Below are 16,195 nucleotides of genomic sequence, written 5' to 3'. Positions count from 1 at the left end.
GTCTACTAGCTCATGGTCAAGGGCATGCTCTGGTTGTTTTTACTTCAGGATGACATGCTTGTGCTGTCAGTTTTACGTGTGTCATATTGTAAGCATGAATAAATATGGACAGGCTAGCACTGTTAAGTGCACGGTAATGTAAAGCCAGCAGCAACTGCTTCAGAAATGTTACTCAAGTATAAAGTCCAAGTGAGCCACTATGATAAAATGTATTGGCTTGAAAATCAGTTTATGACATGGCAATCAGCAGCTACGTTAGACCCACACCTTTTAAACCAACTGTTAGGTCACATTTCTTTAAATGCTAGAGACAAATGTGAGTTTGCTCCTGGAGTGTTTGAAGGGATCTAGTCTCGCATCACGCAGAGTTGGAGCTGTCAGAACAAAAGAGTCAGAGTCCTCCTTGACAATACACTATCACACACTGTACACCAAAGATAATGCTTCAGTGCTTTTTGCTGGCCATTCTGACCGGCCGAACATACAAATAACTCTCTGAAAATTATGACGAGAAATCGAACAGGGAATGTCGCTGGAGACAAAGTTTCCACAAGCGGACTTGTCAAGTAAACTTGTCGAAACGTTCTCAGCGTCATTCCCTGATTGTCCAACGATCTCTCATCACTTCAAGCCTTCACCTTCCCCCGAACTTCCGTCTTGTCTGGACCTCTGCAACTTATGGTACACGAGGGCATGGCCAGTATGTCAAGCAAAGTCGCAAAATGAAATGAACTATGTATTACGTGGGCACGATTTACTGGTAGCACGATAAAAAACGAAACCGTAAACTGAAGCGATAAGGCCATGGATCGTTTGTTTCAGGCTACTGAAGTGACGTTGATTCTGTTAAAAAAGAAACCATGCTCACGGCGATTGGGGGGATAACTTGAATGGCGATATTCGGACAACATTCCATGCGCGTAAAGATAATATTTTATATTACGCAAGGTTCTGGAGGCGGCATCCATTCCCCGACGCTCTTCTCGACCTGTGCTCCATATATCTGTCCGTCAAGCAGGATAGGATAAGCTGCGAGTGCTTCGAAAACGTCCAGCAAATAAAGGTGCTACGACTTTCTCGTTCGACAGCCCGAGATCTCCGCGCTCGAGACTTTCACGAGCTGGCACATTCCATGCAGCCAGCACGCGCACGAATCTTCCTCTTTCTTTGTAACAACATACTATTATCCTACTACTACACATTTTCAATTTTGAGAGTATAAGCTACAAATACATTTTTCACTCGCGTTCAGTCAAAGCCGAGCCCCCAAACACCACAATCTCACGAAAATGCAAGATGCCATACATAGAAGACGACGGAAACAAGGCACGCCCATTTAGTGCGTTCAATTACTGCATGCAAACACTTACTCGCACAGTACACTCACTTTTCTCAGTTGAACACTACACTACACGGCAGCGCTAACTTCGCATGCCCCGAAATATACGCCCGGTACACCACACCAAGCGCCACTGAGGCTGACCGAAAAAAACAGAAAAAGCAGCAAGCATCATACACTGTCGCAGGGACCGCAGAAACGAAAGCACTTACACATTGTGAAAATTATCTATTCACTAACACAAAGCCATAAATCAGTTTTAAAATAATAACGCAAAGATAAAGCAAACTGATGAAGGCGTTCTGTAAGACAGGCGGTATGCAACAAGAGTTGAGAAATGAAATGACGCCGTTGGCGCGAAATCAAGTCAAGCTAAGTCTAGTCTACCAGTTTCTTTTTTGCCGCGAAACTGCAGTGTATGAGAAAAGGTTGCTACATACCTTAGTTATGCAGAAATTAAGTTGTTATATCTATTGACGTCGTGTCCTTGAGGAAATGGACTTGAATCAAGATCTTCAACGACTTAAAGTTGTAATTAAAGAGTGGGAGAAGTCATTCAACATTGAAAAGGCCAGAAAACCTACAGCTGTTAGTATTCTCAGTTACGCGTTACATTAACTATAACTTGCAGTTTCATGGGAAGTAAGCATTAACGTTCGTTTGCTTTTTCTTGTTCCAGGCTGACATAAAGGGTGCGCCAGCAAATATATCGGGTGCGTCTTCTCTCCGTAAATTATGAGACATAGAGTGGACTTTTGCATGACCATCTGTTTATAAAGTGACGCCTGCTTGAAACAATCTGGGTAGACTGAATGATAGCGTTTCGTTCTCTGTTTGCAGACGCCGCGATGTTGTTAAAAACCTGTTTGCTAGCTCTCGAAACTTAGCACACCTGTATTCTCAACGTACTTCCTTAGGGAGACTATTATGTCCTCTTCACGTGCATTTTCACTCCTCAATTGCCCATGCACATATTTCAGAGGCCTATTCACAGTACTGGAAGCTCAAAAAAAGTCTCTCAGAGCTGAGCCCATCGGTAAGTCATAGTTCACTGTGTGTGCAGGTTAATAATGCCTTAAGTAAGAAGTAGGTTCGCTTTGCTTGCATTTATAGGTAGCCTCAGATGATGGGGTATGGGACGTCTCGTTGAACAAAAAGCCTGCCGCAAACCAAAGCAAAGCACGTTCAAGCTCTTCAAGTGTTTACGCAAGCAAAATTCGTGAAAAGCTGCTGGCATCGTTTAAATGTGAAGTAAGTCTTTCTGCATGAACGCTTATGTCTTAAACCAGAAAATCTGACTACCTTTATCATATTTCAGGACCCACCCAAACTAGGATACAAATTTGATGGATATCGATCAAAAAGTGTGCAAGCCGAACCTGTGTTTCCGAGATTGGATGAGCTCACGGAAAACTCGAGCTCAGCAGTACTTACCAAAACTGACTGCAAACGTGTGCAAGCTAAGGAATGCATTCCAAATGAAGAGCTTGCAGCTGCAAAGGAAGACAAAATATCCGTTTCTCCATGCAAAATGCCATCAACGTCACGTATGCTGTACTATACGCATAGCCTTGATGAGTCGTGGCTTTCAAGAAATAGTATCACTGATGACGATGAGGTGTTCTTCACTCCCCCACCATCATCGTCACAACTTCCTTTAACATGTAGGCCAAGCATATGCAGTGGCAAGATGTGTGAAAAGGGATACATAAAAACCAAGGTCAGCAAGTCTTGCCCAATCAGCTATTCATCCGTTGAATCAATAGGTGATGTTTTTCTCACACCCACACCTCCTCAAACTCCTACTGTACAGCAGCCACAGGTGCCTCACCATCCCACATCGCTTTCAAAGGTTACATCTGCGAAAGACAATTCTAGTACAGTGTTAAGTAAAGTAGAAGAAAATGCACAAAATGAAAGTGGTACTACTTGTCACATACTGAAAACACGGCGCCATCTGTCTTGCTCAAATAAAGAAACTGAAGTAAATAAACTTCACAGGAGCAACAAATGCCTGTTGTCACAGGCTGCACATGATTTGAAAGAGGAGCCTCTCGAAAAAGCATGCAAAAGTTCTGAGACTGAAGTGACGGCAAAAGAAGGCTGTGAAAAGCCAAAGAGGAAACGGCAAGTAAGAGCAGACACTACAAGCACAAACAACCTTCCTGGAAAGAGACAAGAGACAGTGAAAAGACGAAAGACTTTGAAAGGTTCTGGTTGTGATGAGCACTCAGAAGTAAACAAAGAGGAACTGTCTGGGAAAAAACAAGCGATGGTGAAAAGGGGACGAAAGACATTGAAAGATTCTGCATGTGATGAACACTTTGAAGTCAAGGAAGAGTTAAACAAGCCATTAGTAACAGATCCAGATGACATACTATTGGAGAGTTCTGTGATACAACCGAGGAAAAGTGGAAACATTAGCATGAAAAGGTAATTATGAATATATTTATTTTTGTTAAACAGTTTGTAAATGTTAGGTGTCCATTCTAGTGATGGATGCCTTCATATAACAAAAGTATGCTTTTCAGGCAGAAATGTAGCAAAAGCCTTAGTGACAACTTTGTGCGAATCAACCTCAAGAGAAAAAAATTTTCACGTGGTCATCACAAAGTGAATGTCCGGCAGCTGAAATACAAAGAGTGGAAAAAGAAACGCACTTTCTCAGAGGGAACCTCTAGCAAAAGTGCCACATCAAAATGCTTTAAATGTGGTGAACTTGGCCATTGGGCACGTTCCTGTTCTACAAACACAAGTATGTTCCCTCTGTACATCTTTTCAAAGGCGTCTAGAGGCTAAGGTGCTACCCTAGCCCAAATTGTTCGTCCTTTTATTTTCTAATTGCAGGTAAGCTTGAAATCCCTGCAGAGCCAGAAGTGGTCCATTTGCCTACATTAGAGGAAGCTGCTGAAATGGCACGTGGTATCAAGAGCAGCAACGTCTCGGAAACCTTGACAAAGGTCTTTTCTCCAAAAGATATTTCTCGTACGTTATTCTCTTTATAGAAGTTTTGTAATGTCTGACCCTTTTGTAAATTCTTATGAAGGGGAGCCCTGGCTCAAGTTTCGTATAAACCTTTACAGCGTTATGGTCTTTGTAATAATATGTCTCCTCCGCAGAACGTTGTGATGAAGTAGAAACTATCATGAATGGGGGGGACAGTGAAGTTCGTGACCATGCTGCAGACATAAAAGGCAACGAAAGGATAAATGTCCAGCCACTTCTAAAAGCTGACCTTGATGGAAAACTTCCAGGTGAGCACTTGCACTTGTGCCTCACTGTAAAAAGAGCATCTCTCTTTTGGCGCATGGGTAGAACTAGTGTTGCATCCTCATTTGGAGGCCTTTGAGCATTTGAGTAAAGCGGATGCGACAACAGCCCTACTAGAAGTCCTGGCATCGTCCTTAAAGGGGTACTGACACCTTTTTTCGAAGGCGAGTTTACTCTGCCATACATATCCCCTGTATGCAGAGACAGCTCTGAGCAAGTGTGAAGCTAAGCAAATGCTAATAAGATATTTTAATTTGATATTAAAGTCAATTTTTCCATGGCGCACCTACTGACATCGACACTAGCTTGACGTCAGGCTACAGTACAAATTCCGGTGACTTCACGCAGCAGTCTGGCTTGTGATGACGTTAGGTACCGAAGCTTCCAAGATGGCCGCTTGTACGTCATCAAAACTTCCAAAATGGGCGCTTGTGCGTGGAAACGTCACTATATATTGTGCGAGCACGTGACGAGAAGCTCATACCGTGTTGTGACGTCAGGGTACAGTAGGAACCGAAACTAGCTTTTAAAAACATGCTCTAATTACTTTTTCAGGGTGCACTCGCCCTTAGCACTACCTTTTCTAGGCTCTTGAGGGCTTGGCCTTTCATTCGGCGCAAAACAACGACTGAAAATTTTCGTGTCAGTACCCCTTTAAAGGGACACTAAAGGCAAACGTTAAGTTGACGTTAATTGTTGAAATAGCTTTCCTGAAACCTCGTAGTGCTTGTTTCATGCCAAGGAAATGCTTATTTTGAATGAAAATCACATTTTAGTGGTCCGCACAGCGCAATGGGATACCTGCTGTGATGTTGGCATCAAACGTCTTCTTTATTTTTCCTGTGCTTGTCCATTTGTATGCGCTACTTTTTCTGACATGCACCAACTCGCCCAGGAAGAAGTTCTTCTAAAATACTAGGTTTTTAATTCTGTCATTTTTTATGTTGCTTCAAGGACAATTGACTCCAAAATTTCGAGCTTGAAATATTAGTATTGTTCAATAAGCATGTTTACAATATTGTTGCTTTATTTTTGTGTCCACTAACTACGGACACTCTGGCTAATGCATCCTGCAGGAATGTGATGCTTGTTCCAAGTGGGCTGTACTATAATGCTCTAAAGGGAGATTAGAATACGAGTCAGGGGACACCGCTGGTTCAATCTTGTGCCATTGTTTTGACAGCTTGACTTTTGTATTAGTTACACTTTACTGAGCTTTTGAACACATTCAATCACAGAGATAATGTGTGCTCATTCTGGCGCTCTTAAGAAATTATGTAGGCCTAGCATTTTTCATCTTTTTTTTTTCTTTCATAGTGGCCAGAGATCCTTACTGGGGATCACTCTTCTTATTTTACAGACACACCAGAATTTGTTTTTGAAGCTCTGCGTAAGATGGGCTTTTCAGAGTTCAGGCCTGGGCAAGAAGCAACAATTAAAAGAATTTTATGCGGTAAGGGTTTTTCAATCTGTCCATCATGAGCACAGCTGTCATAATTGGTACACTGTCCTCTTTTTCATTCAAGGTTTGTCAACACTGTTGGTGTCTTCAACTGGCTCTGGAAAGTCATTGTGCTACCAACTTCCAGCATACCTCTATGCACAGAAATCAAAGTGCATAACATTGGTGGTGTCACCGTTAATTTCTCTTATGGAAGATCAAGTGAGTGCCTGTCACGTGTGACTAATTGACAGCTCTAATGCATTAAAGCACATTAATTTCTCCCAGCTATTTACGATGGACTGGAACAGACAAACAAATAGCTGCACACCCTTCTCTCTTTCACATTGGGAGCTGGCGACCATTCACTGCCACCCCCATAACCTGAGGAAATCTTCAGTCGTTAGGAGAATTTGAGATGCTACATGGGAAGCTGCAACAACTCGATTAGCATTCAAACATCTTTTGTGACTTTATTTGTGTCCATAAGGATTAATGGCAGTTTGAAAGAATGCTTGTAAGTTTTTACTGCTTATCATTCACATCAAGAGCATTCAGCTGTTGATGTGGCCACTGTTCCACAAGCATACAACAGCTATATTTTATAATAGTCTTCACAGTATCATTCTATGCTTGTTTTGGTTCTCTTACAAGTGCGCTCTTCATATAATTAACCACATTATTCTGTTCACAATTATAGTGGGGTGCACTTCGTACAACACACAAAAGCAGCTAATTATTACTACCATTGTTATTTTCTTTGCCTTGAAAATAGTACAGTAAAAGCTCGTTAATTCGACCCCTTTAATTTGGAAAATCAGATAATTCAGACGTGTTCTCTGGTCTCGGCAAGCATGTGTATTGTTTAATGGCATCAAACTCTCATTAATTCGGTTATATTTGGCCGCAACCTGGTCAATTCGGACGATCTGCGAAGCGCACCAAGCATGAAGCGCCACAAATGTGCGACCCAAAGGAGGAAAAACGGCATTTGCGTGCAACCAAAACGGCCACGAGCCTTCAGAAAGGCATGGTCACCATCAACAATCTTGCCACCATCGCCTTGTTGGAGACTAAGGCTTCAGTGTCTGTGGCAAACTTGTTTTCTTTTCAATTTTACTTGGCACACATAAACTGCATGCGCTCTATCTACCATCGCGTCGATGGCGACTGGGGCAACTTGGGTCAAAGCTCCGATAAGCAGCAGTTTCGTTTTCGCCGCTTGCCTTCAGAACTGTGTAGTTCCCATCCATGATTGTGCATTAGCAAACCTGGTTTATTCAGCAGCAGATGCGGTGCTCAGCAGTCTTGTTTCAACTATGGATGTGGCCGCGCGTGTGCCTTTAAAATTGCATGGATGCTATGATTGTGTCTTTAGCGACTACTGTTTCATCCACAATCGATGTGGCTGTGGACGAAGTAGGTTCATTTTGACTTTGGGCAATCCCCATGCAATGTAACAAAACTCGAACATGGTGGAAGCTGTTGAAGAGCTTTAGTCACAGTCCACATGCTGGTGCAAAACTGGCTCGCTACATTGTGATGGAAAAATGATCAGTTGCCGGTTGTTTTTCCAGCGAAAAAATTATCGTCACATGCGTGTGGTGGTGTTGATGGTGGCGGTACGTAATAAGAGGTGGGTTCACAGAGCGTTTTGACCTAAAACATGGGGGTCTTGAGGCGAGGTCACATTGCTATTATGCAAAATAAGTACTGGATTTACGTATTCATCAAGAAAATGAAAATGCATTGATGTAATTGACACTTGTTAATTGTTTTCTTGGTACTTTCGATAATTTGGAATTCGGTTGATTCGGACATTTTCTTCGGTCCCATGAAATCTGAATAAGAAGCTTTTACTGTATATAAACTATTTACAGAGAAGAAAGAAAGGGAAAAAGCTAACTGGAAGGGGCACGATGTACATTGCCTCGCGACACTTAAAGGAGGGGACAGAAATATACAAAATGAATATATCTAAGAAAGTAAAGAACATGACATATCGTAGACTAAGGTAAAACAGTGAGAAAGAATAGAATACAGCTGTATGAACAGAAAAAGAAATTGCCACAGCTTGCACTGCTAAATTTAAGAGAATATTTGCTATTAAGAAAAAGGTCCAAGTTAGTGCATATGAAGTGATAATGTATACGGTACCTAGTGATAGTGTAATGTATATGATAGGCATATGCAAAACTTTACTTCACTAAAACAATTCCATTTGTCAAAGAGCTCGTTAGGCTGGGTGGCTTTCGATGCCTTCCTGATCGACGGTGATATCTTTATAATCCTGCGTTTTCTTCTCTGTAAATGTCTGCGCTTCTTATTTTAGATAAACTGCATTTGTTTTGCCCCCCTTGAATCACCCCCTTGCTGGTTTAAGGTTGTCTCATGCACTGCGGCAATGCTTCGACCAATAAGATTATCTTGTCGGTTGCTGTAGCATTATATTTTATTTATGCATTTTCTGTCTTCTAAAGCATTCTGTGATGCCTAAACTGCTTTGACTCTGCATATTGACTGAACTGGACAAATTATACTTTTAGGTGGCAAGGTTGGCTCCATGTTTAAAGGCATCATTCCTGCACAGCGCTATGCCCCCGGCCCAGAAGGAGCAAGTGTTGACACAAGTTCGAGAAGGACGTATTCACTTCTTGCTTGTCTCTCCTGAAAGCCTCGTGGAAGGAAGTAGCATTGTGCACCAGCTGCCTCCAGTAGCTTTTGCTTGCATTGATGAGGCCCATTGTCTTTCTGAGTGGTCGCACAACTTCCGACCTTCATATTTGCAACTTTACAAGGCGAGTGTGGAGTTTGTAATGCCAACTGAGCTTTACTTTTTTTTGATTGGCTACTCTTGTATTTCAACTATAACACACTAATGAGCATGCCATTCTGGTTGTTCCTGTCCTGAGTGATCACCCCCAACAGCATTTGCAAAGTTTGCCTTCACTTAAGTTCAGGCCATATGTATGCTTGCAGGCACATGTGAGCTCGTGTCTGGATGCCTACACATGTGCAGACACACCACCCCAGTGCATGCACTTAGATCTTTTCCTGGCAGATGCAGGTGCTCAGGCTGGCTTGTGTTGACACGTGCCAGGAGCCACATAGTGTGTGTAGTGCAATGTTTTCGATGTGCACTACCTGGCTGGATTACCACTCACACTTAAGGTCTTTAGACAAGTGCTAATGTGCTTTGGCCATGTGCTTAAGGCAGTCACGTGTCCAAAGCAACTTTATCTTGCACCAGCTCGAACAATGGGTAGTAGCCATATAGAGTGCACATTTTATAGAGCTGTCAAAGCCCAACAGAAAGTGATGTCTACCATGGCATCTAGCCACCACTCCATGAGTTATTGCCGCATGTCTCATGTAGATACAGACTGCCAGCAGTTATTGCCGTATGTCTCTTGTAGATACAGACTGCAATTCCCCGTTGTGTGCAAGACACATAGATGCAAGTTCGCATGCCAGCGAACATAGATGTTGTCTGTGCCTAACTCAAACCATAGTAAACAGAAAAATTTGCAGGCTGAAATTTATCAGAGTAACTAATATGTTAGCGTGTTCACCTGTCCTGAGAATGTACATTTTGAAATCTGAAATGCTTCAAAATGTGCTTTACTGTACCTTTAAGTGCTTTTCAGAAAATGCACTAAAGTGTGGTAATATATTCTTTGGAAACTATTTTCTGTTGATCTTGTAGTAAGATGTTGATCATTATCTGAGAAAAATGAAGATCTAACTTCAGTTTCTTTAATTGCACACTAAAACTTAATGCAGGCTTGTCAGCATGGCATCACGGATATCGGAGTACATTATCATGTTTGGGCCATTTTGGCAAAGTATAAGCATCAAAACTTGCCAAGTCTTCTGGCTTCATTAGAATGCAACGTACATAGTTAGTCTTTTAGTTCAGAAATTTAACCAGGCCCTAGTGTAAGCTTATAAACATCATAGCAAGTTGGCATGGGAACTTCAAGCCGGTGTTGTCACCCATTTTTCACTTTTTGTATTGTTACTAGCACACCAAGTATTGTTTTACGGTAATAGTGACTTTTTTATTATTGTTTAAGTGTAATTTATTTATACTGCTCAACTTAAATACATATGTTCTGTTACACAAAACTCTGGGCTTCCGACAGTTCAGGGATTCATGATTATATGAAACGGTGAAATGAGCAAGGTTAAGAGCACATGCAGAGAGCATGTGCAAGTGTAAGTATAGCCTGCTGTATAGCAGTTCTCTTCAGCAAGACACTACTACTTAATTTGGAAGACATTACCATAATGTCGTGACGTCTTGTACTTGAAGCTCATAGTGCTTCATTGCTTTTTGCTTGCCTTTGTTTGCCTCTAGTGCTTCTGCATCGTTTGTGATGTCACGCAGCTTGAACCTTTGTCAGTGTTTCTTTTGTTGTTTTATTGTAGTACACACTACCATTGTGCACATGTGGTGATAATGAAGGTAGCTGCTTTACATACAGTGCTTTTACATCGAAATATTGGCGAAAGCAGCAAACAGATGAAAGAACCCAAAATGGGATCTGCAGATCCTAAAACATTTTAAGGAAAAGGAAAATGCAGTTGCACATTGCTAGCATCTGTGTTGTGAAAGTACCAATGCCTTCACAGTCAGCCTAACGAGCAAATTAACATCAGGTCAACTTAACACCAGCACTCATAGCTGTCGTAACTTCTCTGACAAGCAATATCAGCCCACATTTTGCATTTGTAAGCATGATATCTGCACTCTTCAGAACACCTGCATACGAATCATACATTGTGACTGTAGTCTTAACATAGCTTTTGTTAAGTTTAATAAATTAGGTATCTTTTGCTTTCTTGTTATGCCAAGTTTTAGAGGCTGTAGCTTGCTTTTGAACATGTATCATTTGCTAACGGCAAGTTATTCATTGTAAAGCTATCTTTTGTCTCTTGGCAAGAGAGAAACGTTTTTGAAACGTCAGCACTGCCACCTGTGCACTTTGCAACAGTGTGGTTCCCAACCTCATCTGCAATGACAAACCGCAATGCTCAATGGCTATATGGCCTTCTGCTTCTGAACACAAAGTTGTTGGTTCAATTCTCAGCCCCTGCAGATGCATTCAGATAGGGACAAAATGCAGGAATGCTTGTGTACTGATATTTAGATGCATTTTAAAGAATCTGGTGTATACTAAATTAATCTAGAGACTACTGCAATGGCATCATTGAAAGCCTGTACAATCTAATTATTTCATGAAATCGGGGATTTCATAAAATCGAGGCAGGAATTTTTCAGCCTTTCGAAATCTAATTTTCTAACATAGTGACACCCAAAAGCTACCACGGCATTGTTTTTACCAACAACCCACTCCTTTGCATCTCAAAAGTCTGTGAGGAAGGTCCAGACATAGGGGACACCATATCCGGGCGATGCAAGCCACATAGACAGTCACATGAAACTATGACAGAATACCGATATGCAATGATGCAGAAAATGAATGCAGTGATTGTGCCAGCATGCTGAGTGAGAAAGATGCAAGGAGATGATCATTGCTGTCTATCGCATAAACCATGAAATAACAATTAAGCAACCGCTGCCGCCTCTAACACCATCCGGTACGTAAGAGCACTACCAACCGCCGAGACCATTGTTCCGTGCATGAGCGCAGCGTGCAGCCTCATCAAAGTAAAGCTAGAGCCCGGACTAGGGCGCCTAGATGTTTTAGTGCAATAGTGTTACAGTGCACGCTCGAAGAAAAACCCGTCACAGTCAAAATTATAAGGAAATTGCCGCTTTTTCACATAGTTATTGCAGGAAAAATTTTGTTAAATCAGTTTGGTAGGCAAATTAGTTAATTCTGGTTGATGACAACACTGAAGCATATGGGAATTCGCCAGGGAATGGAAAAACTTCGTAAAATCGGGTTTCGTTAGATAGAGTTTTACTGTACTAAATCAGTCGAGGCTGATAGTTAGTCTATGAAAGCTCTATTATTGTTAATTTTGTCATCATAAAGTCATTATTAGAAGAATTTTACACAGAAACTTTAGCGCCTAAATGTCAGCTTGACATCGCAGATCTCAATGTCTTTTTTTTTTCCTATTTTGGCCACACTGGCTCAATATAATTTCCTGAAATTTGCTATATTAAGTCTCTCTCAGGGTGTCAATAGAAACACAATGTAATTAATTTTTATTGAAAAAGAATTATGCAGGCAGCATCACTGCCTGTTTGTGCTTGTTTAATCGCTTACCAACCAAGCGTCTTCTTGCCAAGAGTGCTGCTTTGGGTATTGTAAAAGGGTAATTAATGCAAGGAAAATTGTTTCTCTCTTTATATTCCCTTTAAGAGCTGACACAAAATATTTTATGGTACAGCTTCAGATCAGCAGGTTTGTGTATACACTAGGCTTGTGCGAATAGTAAATTTTAGGTCTGAAGCGAATTCGAAGCGAATAGTGGTTTGGTTGAAGCGAATTTCGAAGCGAATTCGAATAGCTTATATCACACATTATAAAGAAAAATGAGCATATTTGTCATGACCCAACTAACCAGCGCAATATTTTTAAAGTTGAAACAAGGCATATGCATATGTCATTCTTTTTGGTTCAAAGGGAAGTGGAAGCAAATTTGAGTAATAGCAGGATTTGACTTTCGGTAGAATGCAAGTGATAACCTGTAAAATATGTTACGTTTTAAAATTTACTATCCTTAGAGCATATAAGCCGATTAACAAGCTTTTAAACTTAAAAAATGATGAATCGATGTGAGGGTAATACAGTAAAGCCTCATTAATTCGAACTCTGTTATTTCGAAATCCCGCATAATTAGAAGGATTTCCTTGGCCCCGTATTTTGAAATGTAAATTTGAGTGGATAACTTGAAGCGGCGGTCAGTACCAGCCCGGTTATTTCGAGAACTTTGGGTGCCATGTGCCAATTCCCCGATCCCGATTTAGCCGCAAATCCGCAGAAACGATGGCCCTTAGGAGCCACAAGGCAATGCAATATAGTGATACTAATGAGTGACAAGTGAAGCATCCCAGCGTCGCTGCTGCCAGTGCAAGAAAAAAACTATAAACAAAAGGCGGTCTCGTGATCAGCTGAAATGTGCGCCTGCGGAAAAGACGTGCTTAACTGCAACACAGCGGTGACACGCGGGCAGCATGGCGCATGCTTCTCTCAACGTCAGCGCGTCAATATTTATTCATTCTTTCTGGGAAAATAGAGAAATTAATAAAGAGCGGTCTGACGCAATTCGCGATGTATGCGAACCTCTGAATGGCGCTGGTCCGGCAATTTGCGCACTTGCACTGCTGGCGGAGTACTTGCCTGCAACGCCTACTTCGAAAACTCAGTTCGAAAACTTCAATGATCATCTTTTCTACCCAGAACACATCGCAAATTCCGTCACACTGGTCATTATTAAATTCTTTATTTTACCAGAAAGAACGGGCAAATGGTCGCATCATGACGCGCTCACGCTGTGAGGAGCAGGTGACATGCTGCCCACGTGTCACCACTGTGTTGCAGCGAAGCACGTCCTTTACGCAGGCGCGCATTTCAGTTGACCACGAGGCCGTTTTTACAGCGAAAGCTGTTATGAGATCACAACAAGGGCCGTTTTTGGCGCCGTAGTTGTCCGCCGCCGCCGCCGGTGTCCGTAACCACTATCGCTCGAAATAAGAAAAAAAACGAAATAAGAAAAAAATTCCAGGATGGAGCGAGGTTCGAACCTGGGCCCTCTGCGTGTGAGCCCAGTATTCAACCTCAGAGCCATGCCCGTGCTTGAGACTGCTTTGCAAAATGACCCTATACAGGCTTCATGTCGGGAAGGAACCACATTAACATACACAATGTAGCGTGGTAGAAGAGTAAAATAACAACCAAGTGTCACACAACGCGAATTCTGTAAGCAGGCGTCACACAATGCGAATTGCGCAACGAGTGGGTTGTTGAATGCTTCCAACCCATTACAAAGGGTTAGACAAGGGTTGAACAGAGGTTGGACAAATGTTGTGGCATCAGCCACAGCATCAACAAAGTGGACATAATGCCTTACAGGTGTTTAGCATGTACCACGGTTCTGCGTAGAATGAAGAAAAATTGCTTAGTGGCTGCTTCCATAGTTCACAAAAATTATGATGATTTATAGCGTAGTGGGTTCCTCGCAAGAGTACTTCCATTGGTTGTGAAGGAAGCCCATACTGCTCCCATGATCCATTTGCTCAGGGTCTCAATAAGGTTAATTCCCTCTCTCTATCTCTTTCTCACGTTAGCGTATGTTATAAAGCGTGGTGGGAGAGTGAAATGACAACAGGGCATCACACAATGCGAATTACGTAACTTGTGGGTTACTTGTGGAAACTGCTCATAATGCCTTACAGATGGTACCTCGCTTCTCCGCAGAATGACGATTAATGTCGTGGTGGGTGCTTCACAACTTCACAAAAATTGTGATTTGTGGCGTAGTGGATGCGTTCTTAGTGTACTTGTATCAATAGCCACAAGAGAGTTTATAACGGGCTCTAGAAATTCCGCTCTTCGAGCTTTCGCTGTGACTGTGCTGCGCTTTCCACGCAGGCCTGGCAATTTTTTTTCCTCTCTCTTTTTTTTTCTTGCGCTGGCAGCAGCGAGGCCCGCCGTTTCCCCGGTTAAGCGGCAAAATTGGGACCAGGTATTGCTGGTACTGTAGCCGCAAACTAGCAGGAACAGCAAACGACCACCCCTGATTAGTTCCAGTAATTCAAATTTCCTTGCATCCCACATTTTGTATGTTTGGTTAATTCGAAAACCCGCTTAATTTGATTTTTCACAGTCCCAGTGACTGAATTAACGCGGTTTTACTGTATGTTCATTTAAACTTGAAGTGCGGCTTTGCGGCAGGGCGGATTTCTCCTGGAAAGGTGTATTCACGGTATAGCACACCTCTACTGCAGTGAAACCACCTTTACAGGGGGTTACATGCGGTTTATATATGTCTATTCGTTCATTTCGAATACTTCGAAATTTCCTAGAATTTAAATTCGTTTCGAAGCGAATTCGAATACTGTAATATTCGTTAGAATATTCGAAGTGCTCGAATATTCGCACAAGCCTAGTATACACGCCATCTTAGAGTCAAAGGTATGTGCTATGTGAGAGCCATTAGGAAAATATGAGAACAGTGACAAAGGAATGCTGAATGGATTATTGCTCAGAGTGTATCAGAGATTTCTTCTGGTGGCTAATGTAGTGCTCTGTTTACTTCAAGCATGGCAATTTTTTTTTTAACTGTGGAAGTCTTGTAACTTCACTTATGGAAACTTTTCCAGGTCCTGACTATGCAGCTGAAGGTCCACTGTATCCTTGCACTGACAGCAACTGCCACAAGGAGCACATGTCTAAGTATAGCAGAACACTTGCAGATTGACAGCATGTCTGCTGGTGTTATTGGGACACCATCTGTGCCGGAGAATCTAATTTTGTCAGTTTCAGAAGACAAATACCGTGACGAGGTATTTACAATACATTTTTCTTTGCTAGTTTGCGGCACGTAATACCCCATCAGTTAGCATTTGCAATAGTATCAGACATGCTGTCTAATACTAATCATAGTACATCTCTCTAGCTAAGGCCTTTCACAATTCCATTTATGACAAAAGAATGCATGCAATCCATAGATGTCTTTGTCACATTCTCTCAGGCTCATGAGCATTTTCACTAATCTAGCACATATAGTAATTAAAACCATCTAGGTAATATGTTAAATCACATCTGCAAATGGCATGTTGTAATTGTAAAATTGTGACTAGTCCACAGAGCAGGCCCTTTTGCTATCAATTGTTTATCTAGCACTCCTTTAAAAAATATGTGCATCAAAATGTATTGCAGTTCTAGTTAACTTGTGTCAGGGCTATGAAAGAAGTGCAGTGTGGGTAGGTGTTAATTGGAGCAGCAATACGCTTCGCTGCAGATCTTGAAAGTGGATTTCTTGAAATTAGGTTTAGCCTTAAGATGTCTGCCAAGTAGACATTTCTAGAGTAATAACAGGTTTCATTTCTAAACTAGTGCATAGGCATTGCATCTCCTCAGCTTTGTGTAGTATAATAAAACGAAATTCTCTTAATGCTGTATGAAATTATGAAAAATAATTGGATAATGATAAGCAGCATACTT

General features: G+C 41.7%; 2 protein-coding genes across 4 annotated transcripts in view; one reads left to right on the top strand and one right to left on the bottom strand.

Annotated features, from left to right (window-relative positions):
- LOC119375001 (probable aminopeptidase NPEPL1) overlaps positions 1–1,512 on the bottom strand; it is a 32,290-nt gene extending 30,778 nt beyond the window's left edge. The window contains exon 1 of one of the 3 annotated variants that reach the window (XM_037645208.2): positions 1,388–1,512. Coding sequence is in view for 1 of the 3 variants with exons in the window: in XM_037645201.2 (XP_037501129.1) it covers positions 944–999 (56 nt within the window). In the remaining 2 variants the exon portion in view is untranslated. The other 2 variants (XM_037645216.2, XM_037645201.2) reach the window with 2 other exon arrangements.
- A 233-nt stretch (positions 1,513–1,745) lies between these two features.
- The window catches only part of LOC119374979 (ATP-dependent DNA helicase Q4), a 29,479-nt gene continuing 15,029 nt past the window's right edge, over positions 1,746–16,195 (top strand). Inside the window, exons 1-12 of the mRNA XM_037645180.2 lie at positions 1,746–1,927; positions 2,019–2,052; positions 2,320–2,375; positions 2,453–2,590; positions 2,658–3,772; positions 3,871–4,094; positions 4,187–4,324; positions 4,459–4,593; positions 5,970–6,062; positions 6,136–6,272; positions 8,597–8,848; positions 15,352–15,534. Of these exons, the coding sequence (XP_037501108.1) occupies positions 1,835–1,927; positions 2,019–2,052; positions 2,320–2,375; positions 2,453–2,590; positions 2,658–3,772; positions 3,871–4,094; positions 4,187–4,324; positions 4,459–4,593; positions 5,970–6,062; positions 6,136–6,272; positions 8,597–8,848; positions 15,352–15,534 (2,598 nt within the window). The 5' untranslated portion in view covers positions 1,746–1,834. The remainder of the gene's footprint in view (positions 1,928–2,018; positions 2,053–2,319; positions 2,376–2,452; positions 2,591–2,657; positions 3,773–3,870; positions 4,095–4,186; positions 4,325–4,458; positions 4,594–5,969; positions 6,063–6,135; positions 6,273–8,596; positions 8,849–15,351; positions 15,535–16,195) is intronic.

Source organism: Rhipicephalus sanguineus, chromosome 1, assembly GCF_013339695.2.
Source record: "Rhipicephalus sanguineus isolate Rsan-2018 chromosome 1, BIME_Rsan_1.4, whole genome shotgun sequence".
Taxonomy (NCBI): Eukaryota; Metazoa; Arthropoda; class Arachnida; order Ixodida; family Ixodidae; genus Rhipicephalus; species Rhipicephalus sanguineus.
Note: the sequence above shows the minus strand (reverse complement) of the source record. Positions and strands in the feature narration are given on the sequence as shown.